The sequence below is a fragment of the Coloeus monedula genome (assembly GCF_965178545.1).
Source record: "Coloeus monedula genome assembly, chromosome: 24".
In the NCBI taxonomy this organism is placed as follows: Eukaryota; Metazoa; Chordata; class Aves; order Passeriformes; family Corvidae; genus Coloeus; species Coloeus monedula.
This window is the reverse complement of record NC_138804.1, coordinates 4,578,305-4,605,650: the sequence shown is the minus strand read 5'-3', so window position 1 is coordinate 4,605,650 and position 27,346 is coordinate 4,578,305. Positions and strand designations below refer to the sequence as shown.

At 45.9% G+C, this 27,346-nt stretch overlaps 1 protein-coding gene across 3 annotated transcripts in view; it reads left to right on the top strand.

The window, feature by feature from the left end:
* Window positions 1-27,346, top strand: part of LUZP1 (leucine zipper protein 1) — a 49,342-nt gene that overhangs the window by 5,631 nt on the left and 16,365 nt on the right. For all 3 annotated transcript variants that reach the window (XM_082296593.1, XM_082296594.1, XM_082296592.1), the window contains exon 2: window positions 19,767-23,036. In XM_082296593.1, coding sequence (XP_082152719.1) covers window positions 19,875-23,036 — 3,162 coding nt within the window. In that variant the 5' untranslated portion in view covers window positions 19,767-19,874. The remainder of the gene's footprint in view (window positions 1-19,766; window positions 23,037-27,346) is intronic.

Below are 27,346 nucleotides of genomic sequence, written 5' to 3'. Positions count from 1 at the left end.
TGTGGGAGCAAAAGAAGGGAGCATGTTGTTGTGTGACACAGTAGGGCCTGTTTTCCTACTTCTCATGTAAGTGTTGCAGTGTTCTAATTGACCTCTAAAAATGGTAGCTTCATCCTAAGCTGAAAATTTCTTTCTACATGACTGATCATGATGAGCATAAGCTCAAGCAACCCTTTAATTAGCTCAAGAATGTTTCTCTTTACCTTGAATGCTTACTTTTCACATTTTCCTCTGTGGCTGCATGCAATGCAGTGCTTGCAGAAAGGTAACTCTGGACTGTGCAGCAAAGACTCCTGACAGCATGGCTCTGCTGCCTGGTGTCGTCAGCCCTGCCACCCGTACTGCATGCCGCACAGCTCTGTACAGATGGGAGTGACAGCTTTTGCTGCAATGCTGCACCCTCGGTATGTGTTGCAGCAAAATCTGTCAGACTTTTTCACACTGATTATCAAAATTGCTTTAATTTAAACTGCTTTTATATGCATTATCTGTGTCTTAAGGTTCAGCACTGGCTTGTGTCTTTCCCACTGGATTGGTTTAAAAATCACAGGGTATGTTTCCAAAGCTGAAAGGAGGCTGCAGAAGCTACAAGGTTGTGCTGATCATCTGATTCCACTGCAGCACTTTCAGCTGCTTGTGCCTTTGAGGTGCCTGTGCCTCACGTGGGAGTGCAGTGGGTTACTTTAAAGGGAAAATCTGATGAAACTTCTTCAAGAACTTGTTGTTACATGTGATATCTTAGTGGAATTTACCGTAATGGAAAGGAGAGTCCTGACCTAGGATCTGGAACAGAGCTGCAGGTAGTGTGAATCATTTGGAAATATGTCTGTTTTTGCTGGAAAACGATAATTCCTGGATGATAACAAATACCTGCTAGTACTGCTTTGTGGTGAGAATTTGAACTTGAAGCAATTGAGAATTCGTAATGAAGCCTCTCACTCTTTTGTCTGCATCCCATTCTGTATAGCTGCTCTTCAAGATTGTTTTTAATGTTGTTGAATATGACTAATGTCTTTGTATAAAGGTATCCTGTGTTGATGTTTCTGTGTGAGTTTCGGCTGTTAGTATATTGTAAACTGCCTGCATATGCTCTAAAACTCTCTGGATGTTACCTTTTTGCATTGGGCAGAGCATAGGAACAAGAAACATAGTTTGGAATAAGTCTTTTCCTTTTTTCTGTAATCACTGTCAGAGGTGCTGTGAAGGGGAGAGCGAGTATCAGCAGTGCTTTGGGAAAGCTGTGAAATTGTGTGTTTGAAGGTGACTGCAGAACAATGGTGCAGTGGAGCATTACCAGCTGTGGAGGTGGGGAACTCTTTTCCAGCAGTGATGGGAAGATGGGGAGGCTCTCTGAGGTGTAGACTCTGCAGAGTGTAGACCACAAATAGGCTGCTGGTAGCTGGTATGTAAGAGCTGGGCTGAGAGGCTGGCTTGAGGTGCAGGCAGAGTTAAACAGCAACTGCTGAGTGCAAGGAAACAGCTGTGCCCTGCTGACTGCCTTGATTGCCAGGTGGCACTCCTCGGGCCTGGGTCACCTGCCCCTCATTTCCCTCCTCCAGCAGCAGGAGTGGCAAGCCCCATTCTCTAGCTTGCTTTCTCTGGCTGTCTTACGACAAAAACATGATCCCAAATCCTTACACACAGATCAACTCCATTCACTTTCCTCTGCTCCCTACACTTTGAGCTGATTTGCAGAGCAGGGTGGGTTTTTTCTTTTTTCTCTTTTCTTCTTTTTTTTTCCTTCCTTTTTTCTTTTTTAGTAATCTCTGCCCTGTGTGCCTCTAGTGACTGCTGTGACTGCAGGAGCATGTGGCTGAGAGTTCAGCACAGTCCTTGCTCTGGAGCGCAGCTGTGTGTGAGCTGGTGGGGCACAAAGATCATCTCGCCTCTGCAAAAGCAAGAATGGCAGCAGCAAGCTGGACAGGCTTAGCAAAGCATTGGCAGCATGGCAGTGACTGCATGTGAGGCAGATCAAGAGAAGGTTGTTCTCTTCTGTTCAGTACTGGTGAGATGGTGTCTGAAGCGTCGTGAGATTCAGGTGGATATTTCACTAGACCAGGTTGCCTAAAGCCCCATTCAACTTGACCTTGGTCACTTCCAGGGATGGGGCATCCACAGCTTCTTTGGGCAACTTGTGCCAGTGACTCACCACCTTCACAGGGAAGAATTTCTTCCTAATATCTAGTCTTAACCTACTGTCTTTTAGTTTGAAACCATTGCCCACATCCCATCACTACAGTGCTTGGTAAAAAGTCTCTCTGTGTCTTTCTTATAAACCCTCCTTATATATTGAAATTATTTATATTTAAATATTGAAATATATTTATATATTGAAAGGCCACTGTAAGGTCTCCCCAGACTGAAGAACCCCAACTCTCTCAGCTCTTCTTCACAGAAGTATTACAGCCCTTGGACCTTTTTTTGTGGCCTCTTGTGAACCTGCTGTAGTCTTTCTGAGGATGCCAGGACTCCAGATGCAGTGCTCCAGGTGGGGTCTCATGAGAACAGAGCAGGAGAAACACTTCCCTTGACCTGCTGGCCATAATTTTTTTGGTGCAGCCAAGGACACTGTTGGCTTTCTAGGCTGCAAGCACACATTGCTGGGTCATGTCCAATTTTTTGTCCACCAGTATCCACAAGTCTATCTCTGCAGGGCTGCTCTCAATCCATTTATCTGCCAGTCTGGACTGATGCTGGGAATTGCCCTATTCCAGGTGCAGAAGTTGCAGCATGGTAAATTCTGACTGAACATAAAGGAAAATAATTTTCTTCTTGAGATTGTTCTGAGAGGAAACAGGGCCTGAGGGGTTGGGGGATTTCTGACACTGGAGATTTTCACAACTTAATGCAGTCCTGAGCAACCTGCTCCAGTTTTGGATCCTAACCCTGTTTGAAATTGGAGCTGCACTGGGGTTAACTTCATCCCCTTACTGCCAAGTAAGATGAGAGAGAAAATGTGAATTTCCTACTCTTTCTCTCCTCTGTAGAAAGGAGGAGCATGGTGGGGGAAGCAGTGTGGTCCTGTCTCAGTACAGCCACGCCAGTCCTTCCTTCCTATGAAACATCCTTCCTTCCTTCAGTCCAGGGAGTACAAGGGGAAAAAGGACATGTAAATAACAATGCAAGTGAGCACAGTTAGACAGCCGTGCCCTGGAAGAGTGCTGGAGGGGATCCTCTGATGCCATTTTTGCCTTACGCTCTATTTCTCACTCTCCGCTTCTTAAACATGCTGCAAGAAAATCATATCTTGCCCTCTTAGCTCTGATCTTCATTTAGGATAATATTCAGATAAATTAATGCATGGCGGTAAGCCTGCAGGTTTCATCATTAGCATCTTGTGTAATGCTTGCAGGAATACATGTGTTCCAAGAGCAGTAGAATTTGTCTGTTGCCCATTAGTTGACAACCTTGGATAACCAGTGGACTTAAAAGCAAATGCAGGCTGCCCTGTAGAACTGCCTCTTTCTTGTTAATACAAGGTATTTCAAGATTGTTAGTTTTTTAGCAGCATGAAGTGGAGGATTTGGAACAAAGCTTTCATGATTGTCATGAGTTGAGTGGCGTCTTTAACCCTTTCATGCCCTATGGACAAGAGGCTGGTGGGAGATGGAAAAACTTTGAAGTTGGTGTTGTTATTCAGCCTTTTCTGTGGAAGAAGTATGGCTCAGGACCTTCCTGATGGAAATCCTGTCCCAAACCTTTTATTCCAAAGAGCTTTTTAGCTGCCTCCTGAAGGAGGCAGCTGGATGCTGAGGATGATCTCTCTGAGAAGTTACGGCTGTTCTGCTGTTTCAGTCCCCCCCCCCCCCCCAGTCAAAGGAGACACTTTATCCCCAAGCACTGAGGAGACACTTTTCCCCGAGCAAATGGGGAATTACTCTGGCCCATTTTTGGAAAGAAGGAGCAGAGGCCAGGTATCCCTCCACTATCTCTTTCTGCATCCCAACAGTGACTGCTGAATGTCCCAGCCAGTTACCAGATCTTGGACCTCTAGGTTATGGAGAGTATCAGATGCCCTCGCAGCTCTTCTCAGAGCAGAGTCTGTAGCGCAGGGCATGCAGCTGGTCTCTGCCTGCTAGGGCAATGAGGTGCCCTCACCTTTATGTCCTGCTTGCCCTCGTCCTGGCACAATGCTGTATGTCTGTGTGTGAAATGCCTGTTGTCATTTTGAGAGGCTCAGCCTGCAAGTGAACATATTCCAGCCATAAATTCATCAAGGCTTCCAAGTGGGCAGTTTTCAGTGGCACAGCTACCCAGTGTCATAACACCATCTCGGCAGCTTGTCTTGGAGTCTCCCCATTGTCCATGGCGTGTTAATTTTGAGGTTAAAGTCCCCACAGCTACAAGCATGCTCTCACAAAGGCAGCATGTTCCTTAAAAGATCCAGACTGTGATCTGTTATAAGTGTTATTTTATTTACTTCTTTGTTACCTGAGGGTATTTTCAGCAATAAACTGAACACAAAGACTACTGTTAGGATCTTCCAATCCACCCAGCTGTCCTCAGTGAGCAAATCACATTTAAGAGTGATTTATAAGTCATTTATAAGTTCCTTTCATTTGCCTTCTCACTTCCCAGTGAACAAAAAAGCTGCAGGTTGGGAGCTCAGAGGGAAGGAAAAAAAGCGAGTTGTTATAAGGGAGTCCAAGATCACAGTTAGTATTTTTGGTACAGCCAGGGGACAGAGTTACCAACTGTTTGTATTGGGCTACCTTGAAGGATCTAGAGATTACTGATGGTGTGTTGGTTAGCCAGCCAGCTTTCATCTACCTGGGCAAGTGGTTGTGAGATGCTGTACTCGTGGTCTGCCTAGTTCACGTGATTTTGGGGAGAAATCACCCAGGCTTTGGCTGCACTGCCTGTGAGTCAGTGCCTGTGGTGCGTGGGTACCATGCTAATGGAAGGGCGTCCCGCTGAAGCATCATGCCTCATCTTGCCTGCCTGCTGTCCTGGATGCTTGCTCAGTTCAGCTGTTGCTCCCACAGGGCAACCAAGTGGCTCTGGAAGAGACCCTTAGCTGGTGGTGGCACCTTGGTTTGGTAACAGCACCCAGTGTCTTGCTTCAGAGTGTGTAGATTTCATGAATTGCAGCCGAAAGGTTTGCCTCAAGCTGGAAGCGATGCTGCTGGTGTAACCCAAGCCGCCAGCCTTTATGCCAGAGGCATTTGAAATGGCTGACAGATTCCTCCTGGGCTTTTCATGACAGTGATGTTAACCCTCCTGTTCCCCAGGCAGCTGAGCTGAGGTATGCTGCTAGTCTCTCCCACATCTCTAACAAATGCTTGTTCCAAAAGCTGTCGAGTGGCACAGCTGCAGTGAGCTCCAGCACGCGCTTGAGCTGCTGCAGTGCTGCCCTGCCAGCATGCCTGCATGCCAGACGCTGCAGCTCCCCTAACACACAGCCCTACCACCGGGAGTTTACAGTTCAAGTCTAAACCCTGGTTTGCTCCAAGAGCAGCAGCAGTGGCACCTGTAACCTGAATCAGATTCCTTGGCTTCCTCAGGGGCCCCTCCACAAGTCTAATTGCAGACTTTGTTCAGCTCTGTGCATTTAGGCTGCAAGCACAGGGCAGGCCAGACTGCAGAGCATGCGTGCAGAAGTACTTCCATCCATCTGTCCCAGGGTAGGGTCCTGAAAAAGTGCCAGCAATTTAATCTTCTGCATCTGCACTAAGCAGGGCAAGTGGTGGATTTGCATGGCGGAAGCTGTGTCAGGTGTTAGCCAGGCAAGGGCAATCTTCTTGCAGATGAACCAAGGGGAACAACAGCTTGCCCTGAAGAGGGATCCCCTCAGCAAGAGCAACTCTACAGAGACTTGGGGTAAAACTTCTACTGATTTGGGAGATTTGTGATTATCATGTTTCTTTCTAGTGGTAGGGCTGTTCTGTTCAATGGGTGGATAGCAATGCTAATGATTTATAAAGTGGACCTACAAGACAGAAGTTAAAACTGGGCTTATGCTTGAATATTGAATTTGTTATCAGAGTAATTAGTCCTAGATTTGTGCTTAGAATTTTTGAGTTAAAGGGCTGTTAGTAAAGATTAATGGAAAATTAAAATCTAGACACTTACGAAATATGAATGATGATTTTTATTTCAAGTCACATTTTATTTCCTTGTGCTACCATGCCATCAGTCTGAGGGTCTGTGCAGTACCTGCTGGACCTGCTCAGAGCAAAATCCTGTGTGCACGGAGCAGAAGGAAGTGCAGGGCAAGGTGTGCAGAGAGGACAGGGCACCTTTCCTGAAATGGAGCTAAAGTTGACTGTGTAAGCTGTTCCCAAAAGATGTTCCCTAAGGAGTGGGGACAATCCTAATCCATGGATCACTGTCATCAGTGCTGCTTTATGTTTGTACAGTTCTTTGCATGGCTTGGCCTGGATCTTCCCAGACATCTTCTGGGGATGGCTCAGAAGTTAAGCAAGGTCTGTCATGTTTGGAGGCAAACCAGGTTTAAAAGGGCAGGGGTTGTTCCATGCCAGATGGCCTTGGCACAGAGGACAGACCTAAACCAGGCTCATGTGCTGATACACGTGTACCCTAATGTTCGTTTTGGTCACTGATGACAGTGCAATCTCCAAGGGGCCATTCATCCACCTCGCCTTAACAAACTGGGATCAGGTGATCTGACAGTGCTACCCTCTTACATTTTTGTCTGTGGGGGATGCCTGAACATTTTTATATTGAATACACAGCTCTAGCAGACTACATTTTGGGTACACAGGTACTATCCAAGGAGATGGACTTCAAGCAGAGAGCTAAGCTAGGTTCTTTCCTCAAACCGTACAAAGGTAGGTCTGGGTAGGGTCTTGAGGTCAGGCAGCTGGATTTCCCAGCATAGGAGAGCTGGGAGAGATGCCAAGGGCCTGCCCTGCTCACCTTTTCAGCGTCCTGTGATGGTGTGGCACAGCAGCTCTGCTGAGCGCTTGGTGCTGAGTTTGTGCTCCATGCTGCAGGTGGCTGAGCCCTGCCTACAAGTGGGCTGTGAGTGGGACTTGGGAGTGAGCCAGCACAGGCAGCTTGTGAGGAGAGCTGTGCCTCTGAGTACCTGTGACACTGTAGTTGCATCTGCAGCGCAGCACAGAGCTGCCTGCTGATGATGACTGATTCTTGGATAGCATGTCGATGGCCCAGTGATCCCTTTGTGTGGTCATATACTTCAGAGTGCAAACCAATAGCCAAGACCTGAAGACACTATCATGGCAGCAAGATCATCAGGAAAACAGAAATTACTTTACCTGCTGTGTACAGCTCTTAATGTGTCCACAGCATAACTTGCCGCCTTCACACAAGATAGTCTTGTACATAGGTAAGAGAAAACTCTTACCTCTGCTTTCTGCTGTCAGTCCTCCTGTTCTCTGTCAAAATCCTTAATAAAGTCTTCCTTATGTCTGCTGCTTCTTCAGCTATTGAGTGTGACTCCATTTAACAACGGTTAGTTACCAGCAGCCATGAATTTGAATGTTGCAGTTCTTTCTCCATTTTCACAAACTTAAGTTCTTCATACTTCAGACTCTACCTTAACCTGGGATCAGTCTCCTTTATCAGAGTTTAAGCTAGTTAGGATTATATGTTGCTCTTGATGATAAGCAGTCTTGTTCATTAAGGCTGGCACAAAACTCCCTGCTTAAAATAAGAAAAAAAAAGTTGAAAATTGGATTGTTAAATAATCTGTTGACAGCTCTGTCTTGGGTTGTGACAGGAGGTCAGAATATTCCCGCTGTGAAATTGTGTGTTGCTGCCTCCTTGCAGGGCCTCCACCTTCAGGCAAGTGTTGAGCCAAAGCACTTCTGAAACAGCAGATGCTGAACAACGTGGAAGCAAGTATGAGCCACCTGTGTCCAGCCCACAGCACATATTCAAACAGCCTAGCTGTGCACAGTCTTTTTGGGATTTAAAACACCGAGGACAGGAGTAGGTCACCTCAGTCACCTTGTGTGTTAGCTTCGGGATCAGAGGATTTAGCAGCAGACCTGGATGTTGGGTGTGCTTTGGCTTCACCTTGTAGCTCTGCTGCCTCCGGGAGTGTGCTGAGGGCTGATGTGGATGAGATGAACCTATTCTTTACTCACTGTTGCTCAATGTGGTATCCAAGGTTTTTACGTCTGGTTGAAGTCATAAAGCAAAGCACAGCTGCTGCTACCCCTAGCCTGTTATCCATGAGGAGCCACTGTATGTGGTGTCCATGGCTGCCGTAATTCTGGTTTCACCTAACTCCTACAAATCTAGATGGGTTTGACTTCCCTACACAAGGCCATTTTGTTTGTCCTGGATCAGACCACAAGTGTATCTAGCCCAGTATTTTTCCAGTGGCCAAGAACAAGGCCCTAAGGAAGAGAGCAGAAACAGGGAAAAACTGCGGTAAGTCTGTTTTGTTGTAAGTTTCTCTGTGCTGTCTCAGTCTCCATCCTGGTGTGGCACAGGGACTTACAGAGTTGGATGTGGCTTCTGTACATTTACTAACCCTCCAAAAATGTCTGTTACTTTATATATTTGCCCCAAACCCATGGAAACTTCTAGTGTCCACAGTGTCCTGTGGCAGAGTCCAGCAGCTTATCTGCATGCCGTGAGGAGCAGCATCTCTCCATGTTTGTTGTGACGGCACAGAGGGAACAACTGATCGTATCCCTTTTCTCCAAACTAATAATAATTTTATAGTTTTGTCATATTCTTCCTGAGTAATTTAATTTTTCGTGTTTGTAAGGGTATTTCTCGTCAGAAATCATACTTAAGATCATCTTTGTTGCTTATCTGTTCTAGCTGGCAGCAGAGGCTGAGATGGGACTGGAATTGCAAACAGCCTTGGAGATGCTGGCATGCCATGGGTTGATACACTGGCAAATTAATGTTCTCTTCTTGTGTTGCACTTATTTACTAGTAACTCATAGTATTAGACCTGGTTTTTGACCACTGTGGAACAATGAGCTGATAGTTTCCTGAATGGTTGAGGTAAGCTGAAAGCTTGTTATTTTACTTGTAAAATTAAGATGGTTTTTTCCATGTCTGTAATTTAATGCTGGTCTGATACTGAATGTCATCTGTCATTTCCCTGGTGAGACTTAGAAGGTCCTTCCATAGATTTTCAGAGCCTTTGCCTCTATAACTCAGCTAAGAGTGTCCTTGACTGCTTTCACTAATGTGGTAGATTACCGTGTAGATGTAGGGAGGCAGTGAGGGCAGTTCCCGCATTGCCAGAGTCATGTGTGGGCATTAGCTCTTTCAAGAAGCTGTGAATTCAAAGCTGAAGTGCAAATTCAAAAAGCTTTCTTCTAAAATGCTTATGTAGGTGGGAGCTAATAAGAGCTCTGACATTGTTTTCCTTAAGAAAGGCACCCGGCAGCTGTGGGCAATCAGACGTGTCACTGATGGAGAAAACGGTGCCTTCTTCTGCCTCTGCCTTCTGTGTTCCTGTGCTTCTCACTTTCACTCTTGTTCATACCTTGTACTACTTTGTGCTGGGACAAACATTTTTCTGTCCACTATTTCTTACCTTAACAAGATTAGTTTTAACCTAGATAAATCCTGCATGAGTGCTTGGGATAGGGGTGTGTGAGTGTGCATAGCAAGAGGGAATATGCAGCTGGGAATAACATCTAGCTCAGCCAGCACATACTGCTCCAGAGCTGCAGTGTCAGGACAGTTTGGGACATCCTTGAACAAGTGGCAACAGACTCTGTTTAAATGACTGAAGCAGAGCAAAGCATGGGATTCCAGCTTGCAACACAAGCAAGGAAACTTGGGTTTTCATCAGAGCAGGGACCTCAGGAAAGAGAGCTTATAAACCTTATAACAGATGGGCAGCAGAAGAAAGAGGACCTGTGAGAATCTTTGAACAAATACTATCAAAAGGTAGAGTATCAGTGATTGGGGCATGGACCCAGACCAGCAGGGAATCTGAATCGTTTATTCAAAGGAATGAGCTGGTTTTATACACTTTTCTAAGGCACAGTATTTCCTTACATGGTAATCCTCACTATGTGATCTATCCCGTGTTGCCACATCAGCAACACACTTCCTTCTATGGGATGATCACTCGCTGTTCACCCCTCCTTCAGCTCCTGGCAGGCTCCTCTCCATAGGGGTCTGCCGTGTGACACCTCCTCCCCCCAGGGTCCGGTGGAGACAAGCTTCTCTGTGCTGCCATGTGCTCTTTTGTGCTGCCATGTGCTCTTTTGTGCTGCCATGTGCCTCTGCAGGCAGGTTTTACAGCTTGTAACTCAACTTTATTCCATCTCTTCCCACGGTAGACTAGCTCAAAAAACCTGAACAGTGCCAGCTTCCAGCTTCTTCCTAGAGTATTATCATATGGTCTCAGGGCCAGAGAGCCACTGCTCTGGCAACAGATTTATTTTGGTGGGATGTCCAAAACATGTTGAAAATAGACCACAGAAAAGAGCTGTGCAGCACTGCACCAGTCAGGGCTGCTGGGGAAGCCCAGTAGTGGTGGGTTGGGGTTCAGTGTGATGCCCTGTAGTCTTTTTAGGATGAATCAAATACGCTGCTTTCGGAGTTGCTCCCTGACAGAAACAGGCAGCCTGGGCCCCTGCACTTTAGGGTGATTGGCAAAGCTGCTTTCTTCTGAAATGCAGTTAAACTGTGAGAACAGCAGCCTTGCTGGGCCAAGAGGAAATACAACTGGGACATGGAGTACATGCTCTTACATTGGACACCGTAGCTAGGGCTGCATGGGTAGGGATGAAAGGTGCATCCCATTGTTTGCACTGTTGAATAGCACACTGGGAGGTGTTAACGTGGTTGTTTTCTGCTTAAGATGCCCACGTGGGTTTGCCTTGCAGCCACATTGCTGCCTTGGCCTTAAGACACTGGTGCAGGTGTTTTGGGGCCTGTAGGCTTCCTTTTCCCAAAGCTCTGCTCTGTCTCAGCTTTTGAGATCTGCTGGAAGTTCTCTGAATTGCGTTTCTCTGCCCAGGCTGGGCAGGCACCCACACACAGGCTGGTTGCCGGCCTGTCCTTTCATTTCTGTCCAAGGCAGAAAATGGATGGATTGGGAACTGCAGCAGTCCAGGACAGGCAGTAGCTATGGCAACTCCCCAAGCTGTTCCTGTGATAGCTGTAAGGGAGCTGAAAAGCTTTCCTTTTAGCACTTACAAACTTCATTGAATTAATTCTTCCAGGGAGAAAGTCCAAGAGTAGCCAGTTGTCTGTGCTACAGAGTTCATGAGCTCATTTTTTTGGGAAGACCTTTGGGGCAATCCCAGTTTTCTGCAGGGTTTGTAGGGGTCTGCATGGAAACCTCTGAGTGGCTGAGCCAGTCTTGTAGCCAGGAAAACTCACAGCAATCAAAGGAGCATTCCTGCAAAGCTGATTTGGACGTCCTACTCTGTTAGGAGAGTGGAATGTGCCCTGTATCAGACAGGATGCAGAGAAACATACAATAGTCTGTAATTTCCATGCCAACAGGGATGTGTTTGTAGCCATATGGCTCTTGGGTATAACATTAGGAAGAATGTGAAAGTTGGAGCTGCCTATGCCTAATGAGCAAAATGATTCAGAGATGGTTATGAGTACTTGAAATTAATAAGATTAAGTGTATTGTACCAGGCAGGCTTTTCCCAGCTCTGTAGATGTTGTTGGATGAAAAGCTGTGTGGGTTTATGCTTTTGGGTGTGTAGCCAATTTGCAGTGTGGTACTTGTCAGATATGCAGTGTTAGTCTTGGTTCACCTGGACAGGTGTTTGTGACAGGACAATAAAAGGACCCAAGAAGATAATAAGAGCTCTGCTGGATGAGGGCAATGGCTGGAAATGGACTCCTAGAAAGGAGGAGAGGGGTAGGGAAGTGTGCAACCATGCTGATCAAAGGATTCTCCCAACCTCCAAGTTTTGTCTCAAGTGGCCTTGCTGAGCTAGGAGTGGGTTCCTGTCCCTGTGTGAATGACCTTGAGGGATTTTTCTTCCACGAATGTATCTAATTGCTGCTTTATGAACCCGTGAGGACTTATAGCTTTCATAACATTGTGCAGCAAGGAGTTCCCTAGTGTACCACTACATACAAGCAGAAGTAGGGCACTGAACAGAGTGAGCCCAACCAGAGACAAGCAGAAGGTAACAGGATGGGACAAGGGGGTGAAAACACCGTCAGGAACTCAGATTGATGTTACTGGCCCAGCCTTCAGCACAAGCATGACAGAAGAGGGTGGAGGGAACAGTGTTGTGCTTGAAAGGTAAGATTTATGGTGGCCAGATGAAGAAGGTAGAAGAGCAAGTTCAGGAGTCAAGCTTATTAAAGTGATAGTGTGGAAGGTAAGTCTGAGAAGAGCTTTTACTATATGCTAAATATCTGGGAATAATGGCAGTTTGAGAAGCATAGAAGATGCAGTGATGCAGGAGAGAAGAAAAGGAACAGAGGAGAAGGCAGTGTAGGTCTGACTGAGGTGCCTGTCTCCTCAGCATCCTAGCTGTACCAATAGCCCAAACCAGATGTTGGAGAGGAACATGAAAATAATGAATATGAGTTTCCCTATTGTCTGCTTCCAGGGACTTCCTGAGTCATAGAACTTTGGGTTCTTTGCATTCAATAATCTTTGAAATATTATTTCATTCATTTTTCTAACAATTTTCTGGATCTTGCTTGCTCTGAATCTTCCGTGTATCTTTTCAATTAGTCTGGGGCTTTCAGCTAGCCCGTGGGTGGCTCAGCTACCTTCACGATAGCACATATTATGGGGCTGAAGTGATGGTGACAGCCATGGCCCCTGAAGCCTTTTCAGTGCTGAGCTTGATGGAGATGGGAGGGAGGGATGGAGAGTGAAGGATGTTGGAGACCTCTGTGTCCAGTAATTGTTACAAAAGCACCACTGAGCTGGGGCTGCTTTTCCCATGCCATCTGCAGGATGCTGCCAAGTTTGTGACTCGCTGAAGAGATGCTTGCATAGTGTTTGTGAAATCAAATGTGACAGTAAAATCTGTTTCTGAGGACAGTACAAGTGGCAGCATGGGAAGAAATAAAACATCTTTCTCAGCTTTGATTCCAGTGTAGGATGGCACATAGGAGTAGCATGCTCAGGGGCTTTGAAAGTATCAATCAATTTCTGATCAAGAGCTCCAGAGCATGGGTAACATCTTCCTTGCCATGGGACTCCCAGGGCAAGGATGCCACTAGCAGCCCTCTCTTTGGCACTTGTGCAGGTTAACTAGGTTAACATTCTGTATTGCTGAAAGGAAGATGCTGCACTTAGTCAGCAAAGGTGCAGACCTGGTCTCAGTGAGCCCTTGCAGTGTGAGTCAAGCAGTGATTTCAAAAGGGGACCCAGAAGAGAGTGGCTTTGTAGAGGAAAGCAAAATCTCTGCTGTGCTGTGCACAGTAAAGCACAACTGCTCAAACTGCAGTGCTACTCAAAGCATCTGCTGTGAGCAGCCATGGGTGCCTTTATGTTCTGCTGCTTTTGCATTGTCCCTGCCAGCTCCATGTATAAAACTCGTTTCATATTGCAAGGAGAAGAGCAGTGCTGTGGAGTTCACTGGGTGATCGGAGTGTTGAAGTAGGGTCAGTGTGACTCAGTGATGTACCAGATCCTCTCCTGCATCTGCAGAGCCTGCTGCAGTGTCTCACATTGCTGTGGATGCTATTTGGTGTCATAATTTGAGTTTCCTTGAAAGTTGTGGTCGCTGTGGTTATTTTTGGCTGCTGTCTCATTATTTCACGTCTCTGTCTCATACTGTATTAGTCAATCGTCAATCCACTTCCAGATTGCTGAGCATTTTTCTGACTTTTAGAATTTCCTCTCCCACTAGATGCAGACATTTCTGGGACAGTTCATCCTTCAAAATATGTGCATCCCCAAAAATCACTTGGCATTCTGCCTTTGTGTTCAGTGGGGCCAGGGAGCCCCCATCCCAATCCCATGTAAGCAAATACATCATCTGCCTCTTCAGCTGTCCCAGGAGGTTGTTAGATGCCTGCAGGTGGGATGCAGGGTTGATGTCACATAGGGGACTTTGGCTCTTGTTTAGTCTATCTTGTTTTATATCCTTTTTGTTTTCTTGAGTGTTTTTCTGCTGTTCTTGTGACTATGTGTCATTGTGTTAAGTCAAGAACCAGGTGCTGGAAAGAGCTTGCAAAAGGCAAAATCATATTAAGAAAAAATTTCCTTCCTTCCCTCTTTAACTGACTGAAGGCTCTGGCCACAGTATTGCCATTTGCTGCAATTTGTGACACCTGTGTCCTTTTTCTATATAGATGGCAGAGAAATTTTACTTTACAAATGAAGAATGACATGCTGGACTCCTCCCAGACCATTTCACCCTGGCACAGGAAAGAAAAGTCCCACTGATGCTCTGACCACAATGAGCTGTGATACAAGCATGATTCATCAGCAGCGTTACTGTATGTGAGCGTGACGTGTTCACACTCCTTTGCATATGTATGCAATACCAGAAGCCTTTTAATTAAAACTGCAGGTGTATGTGCACATGGGGCAGAATCCAACCAATACACCTAACCTATACTTCAGGTGGAAAAGTATGCGTTAGAACAGAAGCATAGTTTCATCAGCTTCTTCTTGACCTGCTTGGCCATTGGGGACTGCTCAGAGGAATTTCCTTGCTACCGCAGGTTTTGCTGATGTACATCCACAGAGCTGTCCTCATGGCTGAAGTGACTGTCAGCCACCTAATGCAGTTTGAATACATAGTCTAGAGACCTGCGTTGCCTAAGGCTCCCTTTCCCTGGACGCGTCCAAACACTCCTAGCATTGTGTTCAGTGCAAAATACAGTTCCCATGGATATTCTGAGTAATAATTTAGCAGAAAATAGAACAGAGGGGATCTAAGTTCACCCCAGCATTTGGGGAAGTGGAGGAAGTAGTACCAGATATATGCTCCATCCATAAGAGCATGGACAATAGCCCTGCTCCAGTCCTCACCTGGAACTGGACCACCTGTCACCTAAGGAATGCAAACCTCAGCCTATGTGGTTTCACAATGCAGAGGATCCCAAGGACTCGAACTCCAGTGAGGCAAATTGCTTTTTTATTCTCTGATTATAGGTGTGCTTGAATCTATTGATTTTCTATTGCCTGTAATGAGTGCTACTCTCCAGAGTCTAAGTGAATCCCTGGTGACTTCGAGAGCAAACAAATAAATTAGTAAAAAGAGGCTGCAGACTAAGCCATTAATAATTCTCATTCGTCTTTAGGACTGAGTAAAGCCAAACGTATCATATGTGCTGTGATGATGGGTGCTGTGGCAGACCACCAGTGCCATCACTGGGAGCTCAGGTTCACGCAACCACAGTGAGGGATGTTGCATTATCAGTATAAAAGTGCAAGCAAAAAGATTAAAAAGCCCAAAGATTAAATGCAAAATGTGCTTGTGAGTGGTATCAATGTCTCCTAGTACTCAACAGACGTTTAGGGCAGCTGGCTGCATTTTTATCTTGACATAACAGAGAGCACAGTAGGAGTCGGTTCCAACAGTTATTTTCCCTCATGAGTGTTTTGGGGACATCCTGAAACCAAGAGCTGTGGGTGCTTGTGGGTCTCATCCCAACAACCAAATCAGAGCAAGGAAGATGATGTGTAGGGTAAGATGCTTCTGTGCATCTGGAGAGGCCTAAGGAACTCTGGCAGAGATGATGTGAGTAGGTCTCAGGTAGTAGTCATTTAATCACTGTTCCTGAAATAGATGATTCTTATCTCCCAATCCATAAAGTGTTTAGCTAACACTAACTGTTTCTAGCTGGAGGCTTTTTCCCTCTGTTCACAGCTGTGAACTGACTGTGTGTATTTTGTGCAGGCAAGATCAAGTAGTTCCAGGGGAAGTTATATCCAATGGTGCTGCTAAAGAAACATTTTCGTAAAATTGTAGATAACGAGCAAAAGTGGGTGTGCATAAAAAATTAAATTAAGAACACGAAGGGTAATTGAGAGTTAAGACTCTAGTAAATGTCTTGAACACTGAATTCTCACAGCTGTTTAACAGGATGCTGTAGCCAAAACCATGCAAAGTCAGAAGAGCCCTCAAAGGCAGTCTGTCTTAAACAGTGGGAGCAGGCAATTGATAATGCTAAATATAAATGTAGTTACGAGATACTCACACTTGTTGAGGAAGATCAGAAAACCCAATGACAAATCTGTGGGGAAAAGTAGAATCAGAATGAGTCATTTAAATAGTAAATTTAATCCTGGTAAATTCACTGTAGTGTTTGGTACTACATTACTGCTTTGAATTGGTTAAAATGTGTGAAATTTTTGTCTCCATGTGCTCTAATAAAGAACCTTTTAGATCAGACAAAATCTTTTTTCCCTGTAGGTAGTTACTGGTCACATATTTTGCCTTGGTATTTTATTTGAGTAACGGGTAGTTGGAGACTCCTCCGGCTTCCTACATATCTCATTTGAAGAACATTCTTTCAAGAACTCAAATCCAAAGGGATGCTATTGTGCCTCTTGGCTTAATGCAGGATTGCCCTTCTTGAGGTGAAATCAGGTCTTAAAGTTTTAAAGAGTAAAGAAGCATGCCTGACTGCTTTTCTGAGCTTTTCCAAAACTTGCTTTCAGTTCATGTTCTTGATGCATGGCCCCTGGAGAAAGAGTGGCATTGTCCCTGAGGGAGACAACTGCCATCTAGATACCTGTGCCTGAGCCCATGCCTGGGCTCCCTTTGTTGCCACTGGGGGAGGAGTTCTCTTCCTGTGGAAAGGCCTGTTTCCCTGGCAAGGTCAGGTGAAGACAGCTGAGCATGTTTTTCTCTTTGAATCTAGAAGACTCTAGAGCATTCTGTAGGTATCTCCATATTAAGCAAAGTGAGATGCATCAGTCTTGGGTATATAAATATACAGTCCAGTACCACATACAAAATAATGTTATCCCTACTGTTGTACTTAGTATTTCCTCTGGTGCAGCTAAGAGGAGCTGCCCTTGAGCTGCAGGAGTGCATCAGCTGCTGCTATGATCATTGAGCCTTTTCAGTGTGTTCAGGAATACAGCCTGCCAGAGTCCTTCATTGGACTTTACTGGTGACTCAGATTACATTTGCCACTGCCACAGTTTACTTGTTATTTATGAAAATTATCATCCTTTTTTCTTCCTGTGGTTTTTCTTGGTTTGGTTTGTTGGTTGGTTGCTTGGTTTTGGGTGGGTTTATTTTATTGTTGTTTGTGAGGTTTTAAGTGTGGTTTTTTGGTGGGTTTGGGGTTTTTGTTTGGTTTTTGTTTTGTTTTGGATTTTTTGTTGGCTTGGGTTTTTGATTTTTTTTTTTTCAAAAATTGTAGGATAGACATAGGCTGAGAACTGCTCACTTTTCCAAAAGAGAGAGAAAGAGAGAAAAATATGAAGTCCATACATCTATATCAGATTGTTCAGTACATTTACAAGCTTTATCAGATTTATTTAAGAACTCCTGTTTAAATATCCACCAACAATATTAATTAGTGTTAGTAATTGTCCCAGTGTTTGAATCCTGTACTATTCCTTCTGATACTTCGATATCATTGACAGACTGGAGAAGAAGGGTCATGAGCAGCCAGAGTAGTTTAGGTTGGAAGTCCCCTTGAATTCTCTGGTCCAAGCCCTAACTCAAATCATGACCTCAAAGCAGTCACTACCTAAGGTAATATTTTGTGTTGGCCAATTCCCCTCAATCTTATGAATGTGCACTTTATTTGTAATACTAATTTGATCTGGTTTTGTCTCTAAGCACTAGGGTTATTTCTGGCTATTCCAGGAAGTTAAAGGGCCTTCAGCTAGGAGGCTTGTTGTAGATTCTTTCTCATATTGTTTGTAGAAGATGTTGCTTTACATCTCCTTCTCCTTATTAAACTAGTTAGATTGAGCCTCTTTCCTCTCTGGCAGTAAATCATGTCAGTGAGGGAGGTGCTGGGAAGTTCCAGAGCCATCTCTGGTACAGCTTTGAATACCTCCATGGACAGAGGTCCCACAGCCTGTCTGGACTGAGTGGCAGTGTTAGACCCATGCCACATCCAACACCACACACCAGACCTGTGCGGGTCTGCCTCCATCATGTTCTGGCTGTTGGGGAGGAGGTTGCTGTCACTTCTCAGCCAGTAGCTGGTGCTGGGTTAACCATGAACTCCCAGGTCAGATGCCTGGTAGGGACAGCGCTTTGTTTTCAGAGCACTGTGAAGCTGTTTGCTGTGGCCTTTCCTGTGCTGGTCAAGTGACATTTCTCATGGGGTTCTGCTGGGGTCTGAGCAGCCTTTCCTGCCTGCAGGCAGCTGCAGTGGCCTTGACTATGTGGACAGCATGAGGGAAGGTGGTCCAGGAGCCATGGTGGTAAGGGAGGGGGCAGGCGTGTGGCCAAGGCTGGGTGTACTGCTGTGCACAGGATGCCAAGGTTCCTCTCCAGGTACTGTTTGCGGTGCTCCTTTCAGGGGCTGGAAGAGCCTGAGACCAATCACACAGGATGGTGGTTCCCCCACAGTGCAGGAGGTCCTTCAGGAGATGGGTCACAGGGTGCCCAGTGAGCACCAGGAAGGGCCCCCGTGGCGTGCATGGCAGGTGCCTGTCCGCAGCCCAGGCCCCCCTGCCTGCCTGGAAATGGATCACCTCCAGCCCTCCTACCTCCCTTACTGGCCCTGTCTCCTCCCCACATCCTGCTCATCACTTCTTGGCACTGTGCAATAGGAAACTGCTGAGTGTTTCCTCTGCAGAGAGCTCCACAAAATTTCTGGAGGACAAGTCCTGTTCCAGAACAGACTGCCTGAGCAAGGATGCAGATCAAAGAGCTGCAGTCACCCTCCCTCCACTCAGGTTTGCAGTAGCCCTCACATGCTTTGGGCCGTGCCTCAGGCCCTGGACAGGAAGGCCCAGGACAGGACGGTGCTAATGCTGAGTGCCAGAGGGGGACTTCAGATCCTCCCAGCGGCCATTCTGGTCTGCCCAGGGGCCCCTTCCTGCTCCTCCCTCAAAGCACAGAGGGGCTGTTAAAAAATACCCTGTCAGCTCTGAGCTGAGGTGGGAAGAGTTCACACTGAGTGTATCAGAGTGCATTGATGTGTTCTAATCTCTGCTCATGCTCAGCAGCAGCAAGGAGAGGCGTAAGCAACTGCTGATCTCCTGGGTGGGTGAGTGGGTGGCAGCTGAGGGCAACAACAGCTTTTGAAATGGGAGGGAGAAACTTGAAACTCTGCTGGTAGAGTGTCCTTGGGATGTGACTACAGCCCGGGTAAAAATTTCTGCTGAGCAGCCTGAGATGCTGGAGAAATACTGGCAGTGTCAAATGGCAGCAGCTTCCAGTCCCCTCCATCTGCAACCTAGTGTGGGAGGCTGGCCCCATCCTCAGTGGTTACCATATGGCTGGGGTTTGCCTTTTCCTAATTCTGTGTATGGTTCCTGAATCTTCATCACTAAGGTGTCTTCAGGAGATTGGTGCAGTGCTGGAAAGAGAGGTGTCTGCTGCGTAGGCATGTCCATGTACAGGGACCTGAGTGCTGCATGAGAGTGACCCTCTACAGCCTGGGATCTCAACATGAGCAGCTGCACTGACTGTGGAGTACTGAGTGAGGATCCACTGGTGGTGCAGAAACCACCTGTGCAGACCACCAGACCACCTCCCTCCACCAGGAGGACACTTCCTGCCCTCAGCTACAGGGACCAGGCTGCTTTTGGAAATCCTGTATAACGAAAGTAAATGGACTGTGGCTCTTCTCTGCAATTTCCTTTCACCTGATTTAGTACTCAGAAATGTGTTTAATTAAAAAGTTGTTTATATAAACATTTATAGTTTAACTTAAACAGTGAATATATTCTGAGCTCTTATATTGATTTTGATCCTTCTTTCTTTCAGGGTGAGATTGCCTCCACTCAAAGGAACAATAACATACCAGAAATACGCAAAGTATATACCATTCATCCAGACTAAGAAAAGCTTTTTTCTAAAAGGAATAAAATAACCATGGCAGAATGTACAGGTTACAAGGAAACCTCAAATCGGCACCTACGTTTCAAATTGCAGAGCCTTAGTCGCCGCCTTGATGAACTGGAGGAAGCAACTAAAAATCTGCAGAAGGCAGAGGATGAACTGCTTGACCTCCAGGACAAAGTTATCCAGGCAGAAGGCAGCAACTCCAGCATGCTGGCTGACATTGAAGCCCTGCGGAAAAGAGTGCTGAAGATTGAAGGCAAGGATGAAGAAATTAGGAAGGCTGAAGAGCTTTGCAGATTAATGAAAGAAAAACTTGAAGAGGAGGAGAGCCTCACTCGAGATCTGAAGTCAGAAATTGAACTCCTTCAGAAGAGAATGGCAGAGCTGGAGAAGCTGGAGGAGGCCTTCAGCAGGAGCAAGAATGACTGTACACAGCTGTGTCTTAGCCTCAATGAAGAAAAGAACTTGACCAAAAAGATATCTACAGAATTAGAAATACTTAGAGTGAAAGTGAAAGAACTGGAATCATCTGAGGACAGGCTGGATAAAAGTGAGCAGACCTTAACAGGTGAGTTAGAAAAGCTGAAATCCTTAGCCCTGAGCTTCATCACGGAAAGAAAACATTTTAACGAAAGAGAAAAGCAAAATGAAAAAATAATCCAGGAGCTAACACAGAAACTAGAACAAAACAATAAACTAAATAGGGCAGATCAAACTAGAAATGCATCCAACTTGCTAGAAAGGTCATCCAACAATCTCCTGGACAGAAATGATATGAGAATTGAAGATGACTTGAATTCTGCACTGCCTTCTAAGGAGACCAGGAGGAAGGGAAGTGTGGATTACTTGAAACATGTAGAAAATGAATCCAGAAATAAATCAGAAAACCAAAAGAATAAAAACCAGGAAGACAACAAAGTGAAAGATCTCACCCAAGAAATTGAGAAACTTAAAACTCAGATCAAACATTTTGAATCTTTAGAAGAAGAACTTAAAAAAGTGAGAGCCAAAAATAATGATCTGCAAGACAGTTACTTGAGTGAGCAGAATAAAAACAAACTCTTAACAGGTCAGCTAGAAGAAATAAAAATGCAAATAAAGAAACAGAAAGATCTGGAGAATGGAGAAGTTGAAAATGAAGATACAAGCTTTTCTAGCAGGGGAAAACATGACCGACCTAAATACAGAGGTGTCATGACTGATTTGACAGCTGCTAAGCACAAGCCAAGGGAGCTCTCACCGCAGCAACGCCGGGAAAGAGCACGGAACAGAGACTTCTCTGTCAGTAATGACAGCTACAGCCATGGTGGTAAGCAGGTGCCCAGTCCAAACTTAATGAACAGAAAAGCAGGGAAAGCATCTGGTGCATCTGCGTTTTCAGACACTGCTGTCACAGATACAAGAAGACTGGAAGAGAAACCTTTAGTTTCCACTATTTCTTCTGGTCAGAAGGAAGGCTGCATCGTGCAGAATGAGGGGAAGAGATCCAAAGAGCAGCCATCTGTCCTCAGCCGATATCCTCCTGCTGCACAAGAGCAGAGGTCTTGGAAAACACCTTCCAAACCTGTTGGTGACACAGGCCTGAGATCCAAGGCTGAAAAGCCATCTCAGGTGCTCCGTGGCAACTGCCAAAATGGTGCTGACACACGGGATGAAAAGTCAAGCAAAGGAGAATCAATGGCTTCTTTGGCTGAGAAGCTGAAAACAAGTCAGGCTGAAGTTGCTGACTGCTTGGAGGACATGCAGCTTGCAAAGGGTAACCACACCTCTGCCAATGGCATGGCTTCAGCATACAGGTACCACATGTCCTCCAATGTGTCAGTCTCAGACTCGGCTGGCTCTAAAGTAGAAGCAGCGAGCACTTTTGCTGCATCACACAGACAGCCCTCAGAGGGGAGGGCTAAAAGGGCAGCAGTCTCCCAGGAAAAGGAAACTGCAGACACGTCACTTGAAAGTGTGAAGCTTTCAATGCTAACAAAGCGTTCCCATCACTCCAGGAGTCAGGAAGACATTCTGCAGATTCTCACAGGTCTTGATAAAGAAGACACAGAACAGTCTTCAAATTCAGCAACAGATCATGTAAAGACGGGTTTAAAAACTGACTCCAAAACCATCCAGAGTAACCAGGAAAAACTTAATTTAGATGAAGAATCAGGAAGAGGTAAAAAACCAACCACTCAGACAGATTCTGAGGCAAGAAAGAAAGTCAGTTCCAAGCAGTTCTCCAATTCTAGGGGAGTTTTTAGAGCATCACTTTTGGAAAATGACAAAAAAACTCTGAATGATGAAGACTCTACCCTGTGCATAAAACCATCAGATGCCAGCACTGGAGGATTGAAATCCAGAAGGTCCTTCAGCCCAAGAGAAGCTCTAAGATCAAAAGCCATCATTAAACCTGCAATTGTTGAGAAGGATATGAAGGCAGTCATGGGGGGGACTGTTTCAGAGGCAGAGTCAGAAAAACAGAAATCTGTTTTTAAAATGGTAACAAATAAAATGACAAGCAGTATCACAATCTTTCCTTCTGAGCCAACAGCTCCAAGGACAACTGCAGATATAGCAGCAAAGGAAAGGCATGTTACCACCAGCAACATCAGAGTTGCTTCAAATGAGCCTTCACCATCAATAACAAACAATCTCCCTTCACCCTTTGAGATCTCAATTAATAAAAGTGCTCTGAAATTATCTGAGACAGATAGAAGTGGAGAGGCAGCACCGAGGAGTAAAGCCGAAACAGTGGTCTCCAGAAGCAGCATTATGCTAAAGACTTCTGAACTCATGGAGAGGAACAGTGAGACACCTTTGGAGACAATCAGCTGGAAGGGCCATGGCTTGTCAGATGCAGGTTCATCCGAAACAAAGCATGTCACTGTGAGAAGTTCCTGGAGAACAAGACAAGGTCCACATTCCCTGGAGGACTCTCAAACCAAAGTGGAGAAAAGTGCAGCTTGCAGTGCCACAAACTTGTGTAGGTCCTCAGTGGACCTTTTGGAAGTGGAAGGGAATAGTTTGAAAACAGACTCCCTGGAGCAGACTTCATCAAGGACAAGTGCCACAGCTAATTCTTGGAGTGCCCCTGAACTGGGGTCCCGAAGGACCAAAAGTAACTTAAGTGCATCTGAACTGCTAACACGCAGGAACTATGCAAGTAATCCTACAGCAGCTGCTGCTTGGCAGCGGACCACACTACCTGTAAGTATCCTGTATTCAACACTCTTTCAGTTGATGAGGTTTTCTGAGTTGCCTGGTAGTTGTAGGATGCATGATTTGAAATTCTTACAGCTTATTTTCTAAGTGCTGTCTCTCCCAGCTCCTGCTATCTTCCTTCAGTGAATTCACAATTCACAGCACCCACAACCTTCTCATATGTGAATTACCAGATTTAGCCTTATTGAAATGAGATCCATCTGCTTGGGTCTTGTAAGGCCATATGAATAACTACATAGTAGCATCAGAGAAGACATAGTCATGGCTTAAGTAGGATGTGGTATGCTTTTCAGAGTGACTTTGTGTGGCACTTTAAATTTGAAGTAGCAATGAAAAAATGATGGAAATGAACAGATTTGCGTGGGGCTGTGCCTGAGGCAGAGTTGTAGCTCTAATGGCAGTTGTAGAGATAGATAGAGCTCTTTTTGGTAAGAGTTTCATGGTTTCCTCATGTGAAACTAGACTGGTCTGGAAATGCTTCCTGGGCATCTCCTGAACAGATGGATGGTGGCTGGTAACACAAGGCTGCTCCCTCCTTGCTCTGTGTCAGTATTTCACCTGAAAAGGAGCAAGAGCCACAAGGACAACTGTCCTCTTTTCCTGTTCCTTTGACTGGTACCAGTGAGGGGAGTCCCTCAAAGCAGTGACACATGCAGACAACTGGTCTGGTGAGATGTGCTTGCCACTGGAGCTGCAGGCTCTGGCAGATTTCAAGTGAACTCAGTGGCAGCACATACCCTTCTGGCCATTAAACCCCACACTGGTTCGTGCTGCAGCTCTTGCCTCTGCTATTAATTTAGCACTACTTCGAGCAGCTGCTGCTATTGCAAGTCTGTAGGAGGAACCAGGCTGGATAATCTGACAGGGCTGGTGGCAGAGGGGATAGGTTCATAACTGAATGTAGTGGTTTGGCCCAAAATACTCATTACTGTTTATCTTCTGTGAGATAAGAATTAGGAGAAACGCAAAGCAGGCACCAAACTTGAAAGAATATAAAGTTTATTAACAGACCTAAAAGAAGAAAAAAAAAATTATACCACCTTCAGAACTCTCCTCCTCCCCCCACCTTCCTCCCTTCTCCCACTGACAATGTGAAAAGACAACCCTTAAGATGTTCAGTCTGTTACCACTTCCATAATAACCTTGTTCAGTCCATTTAGAAAGAGAAGTCTCTTCTTGCTCGTGCTATGAAAACATTATCACAACGAGACAGCCGCCCACTTCCAAATATTGTTCAGTCCATTTAGGAAGAGGTCTCTCTGCCTGCATGTGAGTCCCTTCCCCCGACTTGCAGCTTTTCCCACAACTGCTTTCGAGGGTCCACTCCTGAAGTTTTTTGGGGTACAATTTTAAGGTTGAGCCGTTCAGAAACAAAAACAGAGGCCCTTCTCCTTCCCTGGGAGCAAAGGGTCTTCTTCATCTTCATTGTTAGGACTATCTCTGGGAGCATCTCTAGGAACTGAGGTTTTCTCCTTTCCCCTGTGGAGCAAAAGTCCTCATCTGGTCCATCTCTCCCTGTCCAAACTTCTCATGAAATTACAGCTGCGTCAGCATCTGCCTATCTCGGCACAGGTGCTTCTGCTTACGAGTTGAACACTCCACCCCCCATATCTTCATGAAATTACAACGGGATACTCTGATACCTCACAGCTTCACAACAGACTTTCAGCTTTAAGCATCTCCTCTCTCTCTTCCCTCAGGTTTTCAGCTCTTCACAGCAATAAAAGGGTTAATCTCACCTCGGCCTTGCAGCTGGAATGTCCCTTATCGCTGTTGGTCACCTGACCTCTGCCGGACAGAGGTGCGGCTTTCGCTGAAATCTTGGCCGCAGTGGAGAGGGGGGGTGGTTCCGAGCCGCTCTGGCTGCCCACAGCCCTGCTGGGGGGGTCATCCTGGAGCCATGGCCCGGCCCAGCCTGGCCCGAGCAGGGCCTGGCCGGGCCCGCTGGCCCCCACACGGGGCCTGCAGCCACCTGTCCCAGCGCCAGAAACGAGAGAGAGCTTGGGGGGGAGTTTGCCTATTCTTAAATGTGGATCACAGAGGTGTTCACAGCTTTAAGTGGCTTAGAGAATTGTCCATATTCAAACTGGCCAGCTGATAGGTTCTATCAGGTCCCAGAGGAAGCTGTAAGCACCCCTTAGCAAGGACATCCCTTCCGGGACTATGCTTGCTAACCTATGACACTGAATGACTTTGGCATTGACAAAGATGAACTGGTGGAGATAGGCAAAGAGTTCTACATTTTCAAATCTTCTCTTCCACTTCTCTGGCTATGAGAAGCACAGAAGAATTTGCACTTAACTTTGCAGAGAGTGTGTTGCCTGGTGTTATAAAGTACAGGCTGGCCTTCCAGCTACATTTGGAAACTGAGGATACGTTCCCTCCCTGGCCAGGGTGGGCCACAGGCAATCTGTACTGCTCATTCATGAATCCAAGCAGAGCTGATACGATTGAAGTTGTCCTTCTGCGTAACAGCAGTTTATGTGCTTGGGAAATGAGAGATCCATTCCTAGGGTGTCCTTTATCCCAGGAGTTTCAATTCACAGCACCCACAACCTTGACTCTCACAACTGAAGCAGTCTCTGCTTACAACTGAGTTCATGTGTGGTTGGTTGCAGAGCCTTAAACAGTGGGCACTCAAGGATTTCTTTTCAGTCTTCCTCCTGGCAGCCCACCCAGGGCTGAGTTGTAGCTCTGTAGTGTGTTCTGCAGGTGCTTTCCAGGTTGCTGTCAGATCAAATTTGCCAGCTGTGCAGTGTACCTTCACAGCAGCTGAAGTGTACCTGACTGAGCAACCTGAGCTCTGTGTGGTCAACCTAAGTATATCCAGGGTTAGCTGGCTTCCAGCCTTGCCTGTGTCAGGAGAGCATATGAACTAACCATATGGTTAGTTCACACAGAACTGAGTTCGGGATCTCTCTCTGCATCATACTTTGCAATAAAATCACTCTTGGCACCACACAGGCACAAACCTGACTTCTTGGTCATAGGTTGTGTACTTTTAGTTTGTAAATGAGGAGTATGACGTTAACCTGAAAGACTGCAGATACACAGATGTACTAGATACAGCAAATTGTATGCAACTTAAATTGTTGTATATGCCGTTGGGAAAAAACCCTTTGAAGGGTATCTTCAAGCTTATAATATGCCTCATATCGCAGCAGCTTGCTTCTGCTGGGATTTGTGTTTCAGTTAAAGATGTAGCTATTTTCTCTGGCAGAATGCTGGGCACTGAGCTGTCCTGTGAAGGTATCACTGTCACCTCTTTCCAGCTCCACTATCCACAGTCTGACATTGCCTTAAGAATCTTATTTGGGAAACACAGGATCCGTGCTGTTTTTGCCAAAATCCATCTTTCTCTCTTCCATTGCAACCTTTCCTTTGTGTACCGCTGATGCGGGCAAATGTGTCTAATGAAGCTACGGGAGGTATCGACTCTTTGTAATGCAGCTCTATGCTGCAGAAGCAGCAGCTCGTTGGAATGCTGCTTTGGGAGTGCCAGGGAGCAGGAGCTGCTGATGCATGAGTGGGTGTTGCAGCCTGGGGACCAGCTCCCTCTGCTGCTGGCAGTCAGCCTTCTCGTGCTCCCTAAAGACCTGAGGCAGTGCAAGACCTCGAGCAGTCATTCTGTTAGGGTTCGTGTTCCGCATAGTGAAATCTGTATTTCTCTGGTGTGATGTTTGATGAAAATTAGTGCAAATGTGCTGGCAGGCAGGGAGTAGATGAGCAGCAGCAATGTCAGATGAATGCATGGTTTTCTTATGCCTCTGACATTAATATGACTGGAGCTGGGCTGTCCGCTGCATAAATTTAGCAAAATCCTAAATGTTTGTCTTGAAGGGAAGCCATCATCCCTTCTTGTGATGGGCGCATTTGCTGGAGAAGTCTCCCAGGCAGTGTCCAGGGTTGTGCTGCCTCTTGCCTCTTTTCTCTCTTGCTTTGTGTGGTGCCTAAATTTGGGCATCTCTGGTGGGTTGATCCTCGCTGGATGCCAGGCTCCCACCAAAGCCCCTCTCTATCACTCCCCTCCATAACTGGACAGGAGAGAGAAAATAGAATGAAAGGTATCATGAGTGGAGATAAAGGCAAGGAGAGATCACTCACACATTACTGTCACCAGCAAGATAGACTTGACTCAGTGAAATTAATGGAATTTATTACCAGTCAAAATCAGAGCAGGATAACGAAAAGTAAAACAAATCTTAACAAACACCTTCCCCCTACCCCTCCCTCCTTCCAGTCTCTACCTCTTCACCCCCAGCAGTGCAGGGAGACAGGAATGGAGGTTGTGGTCT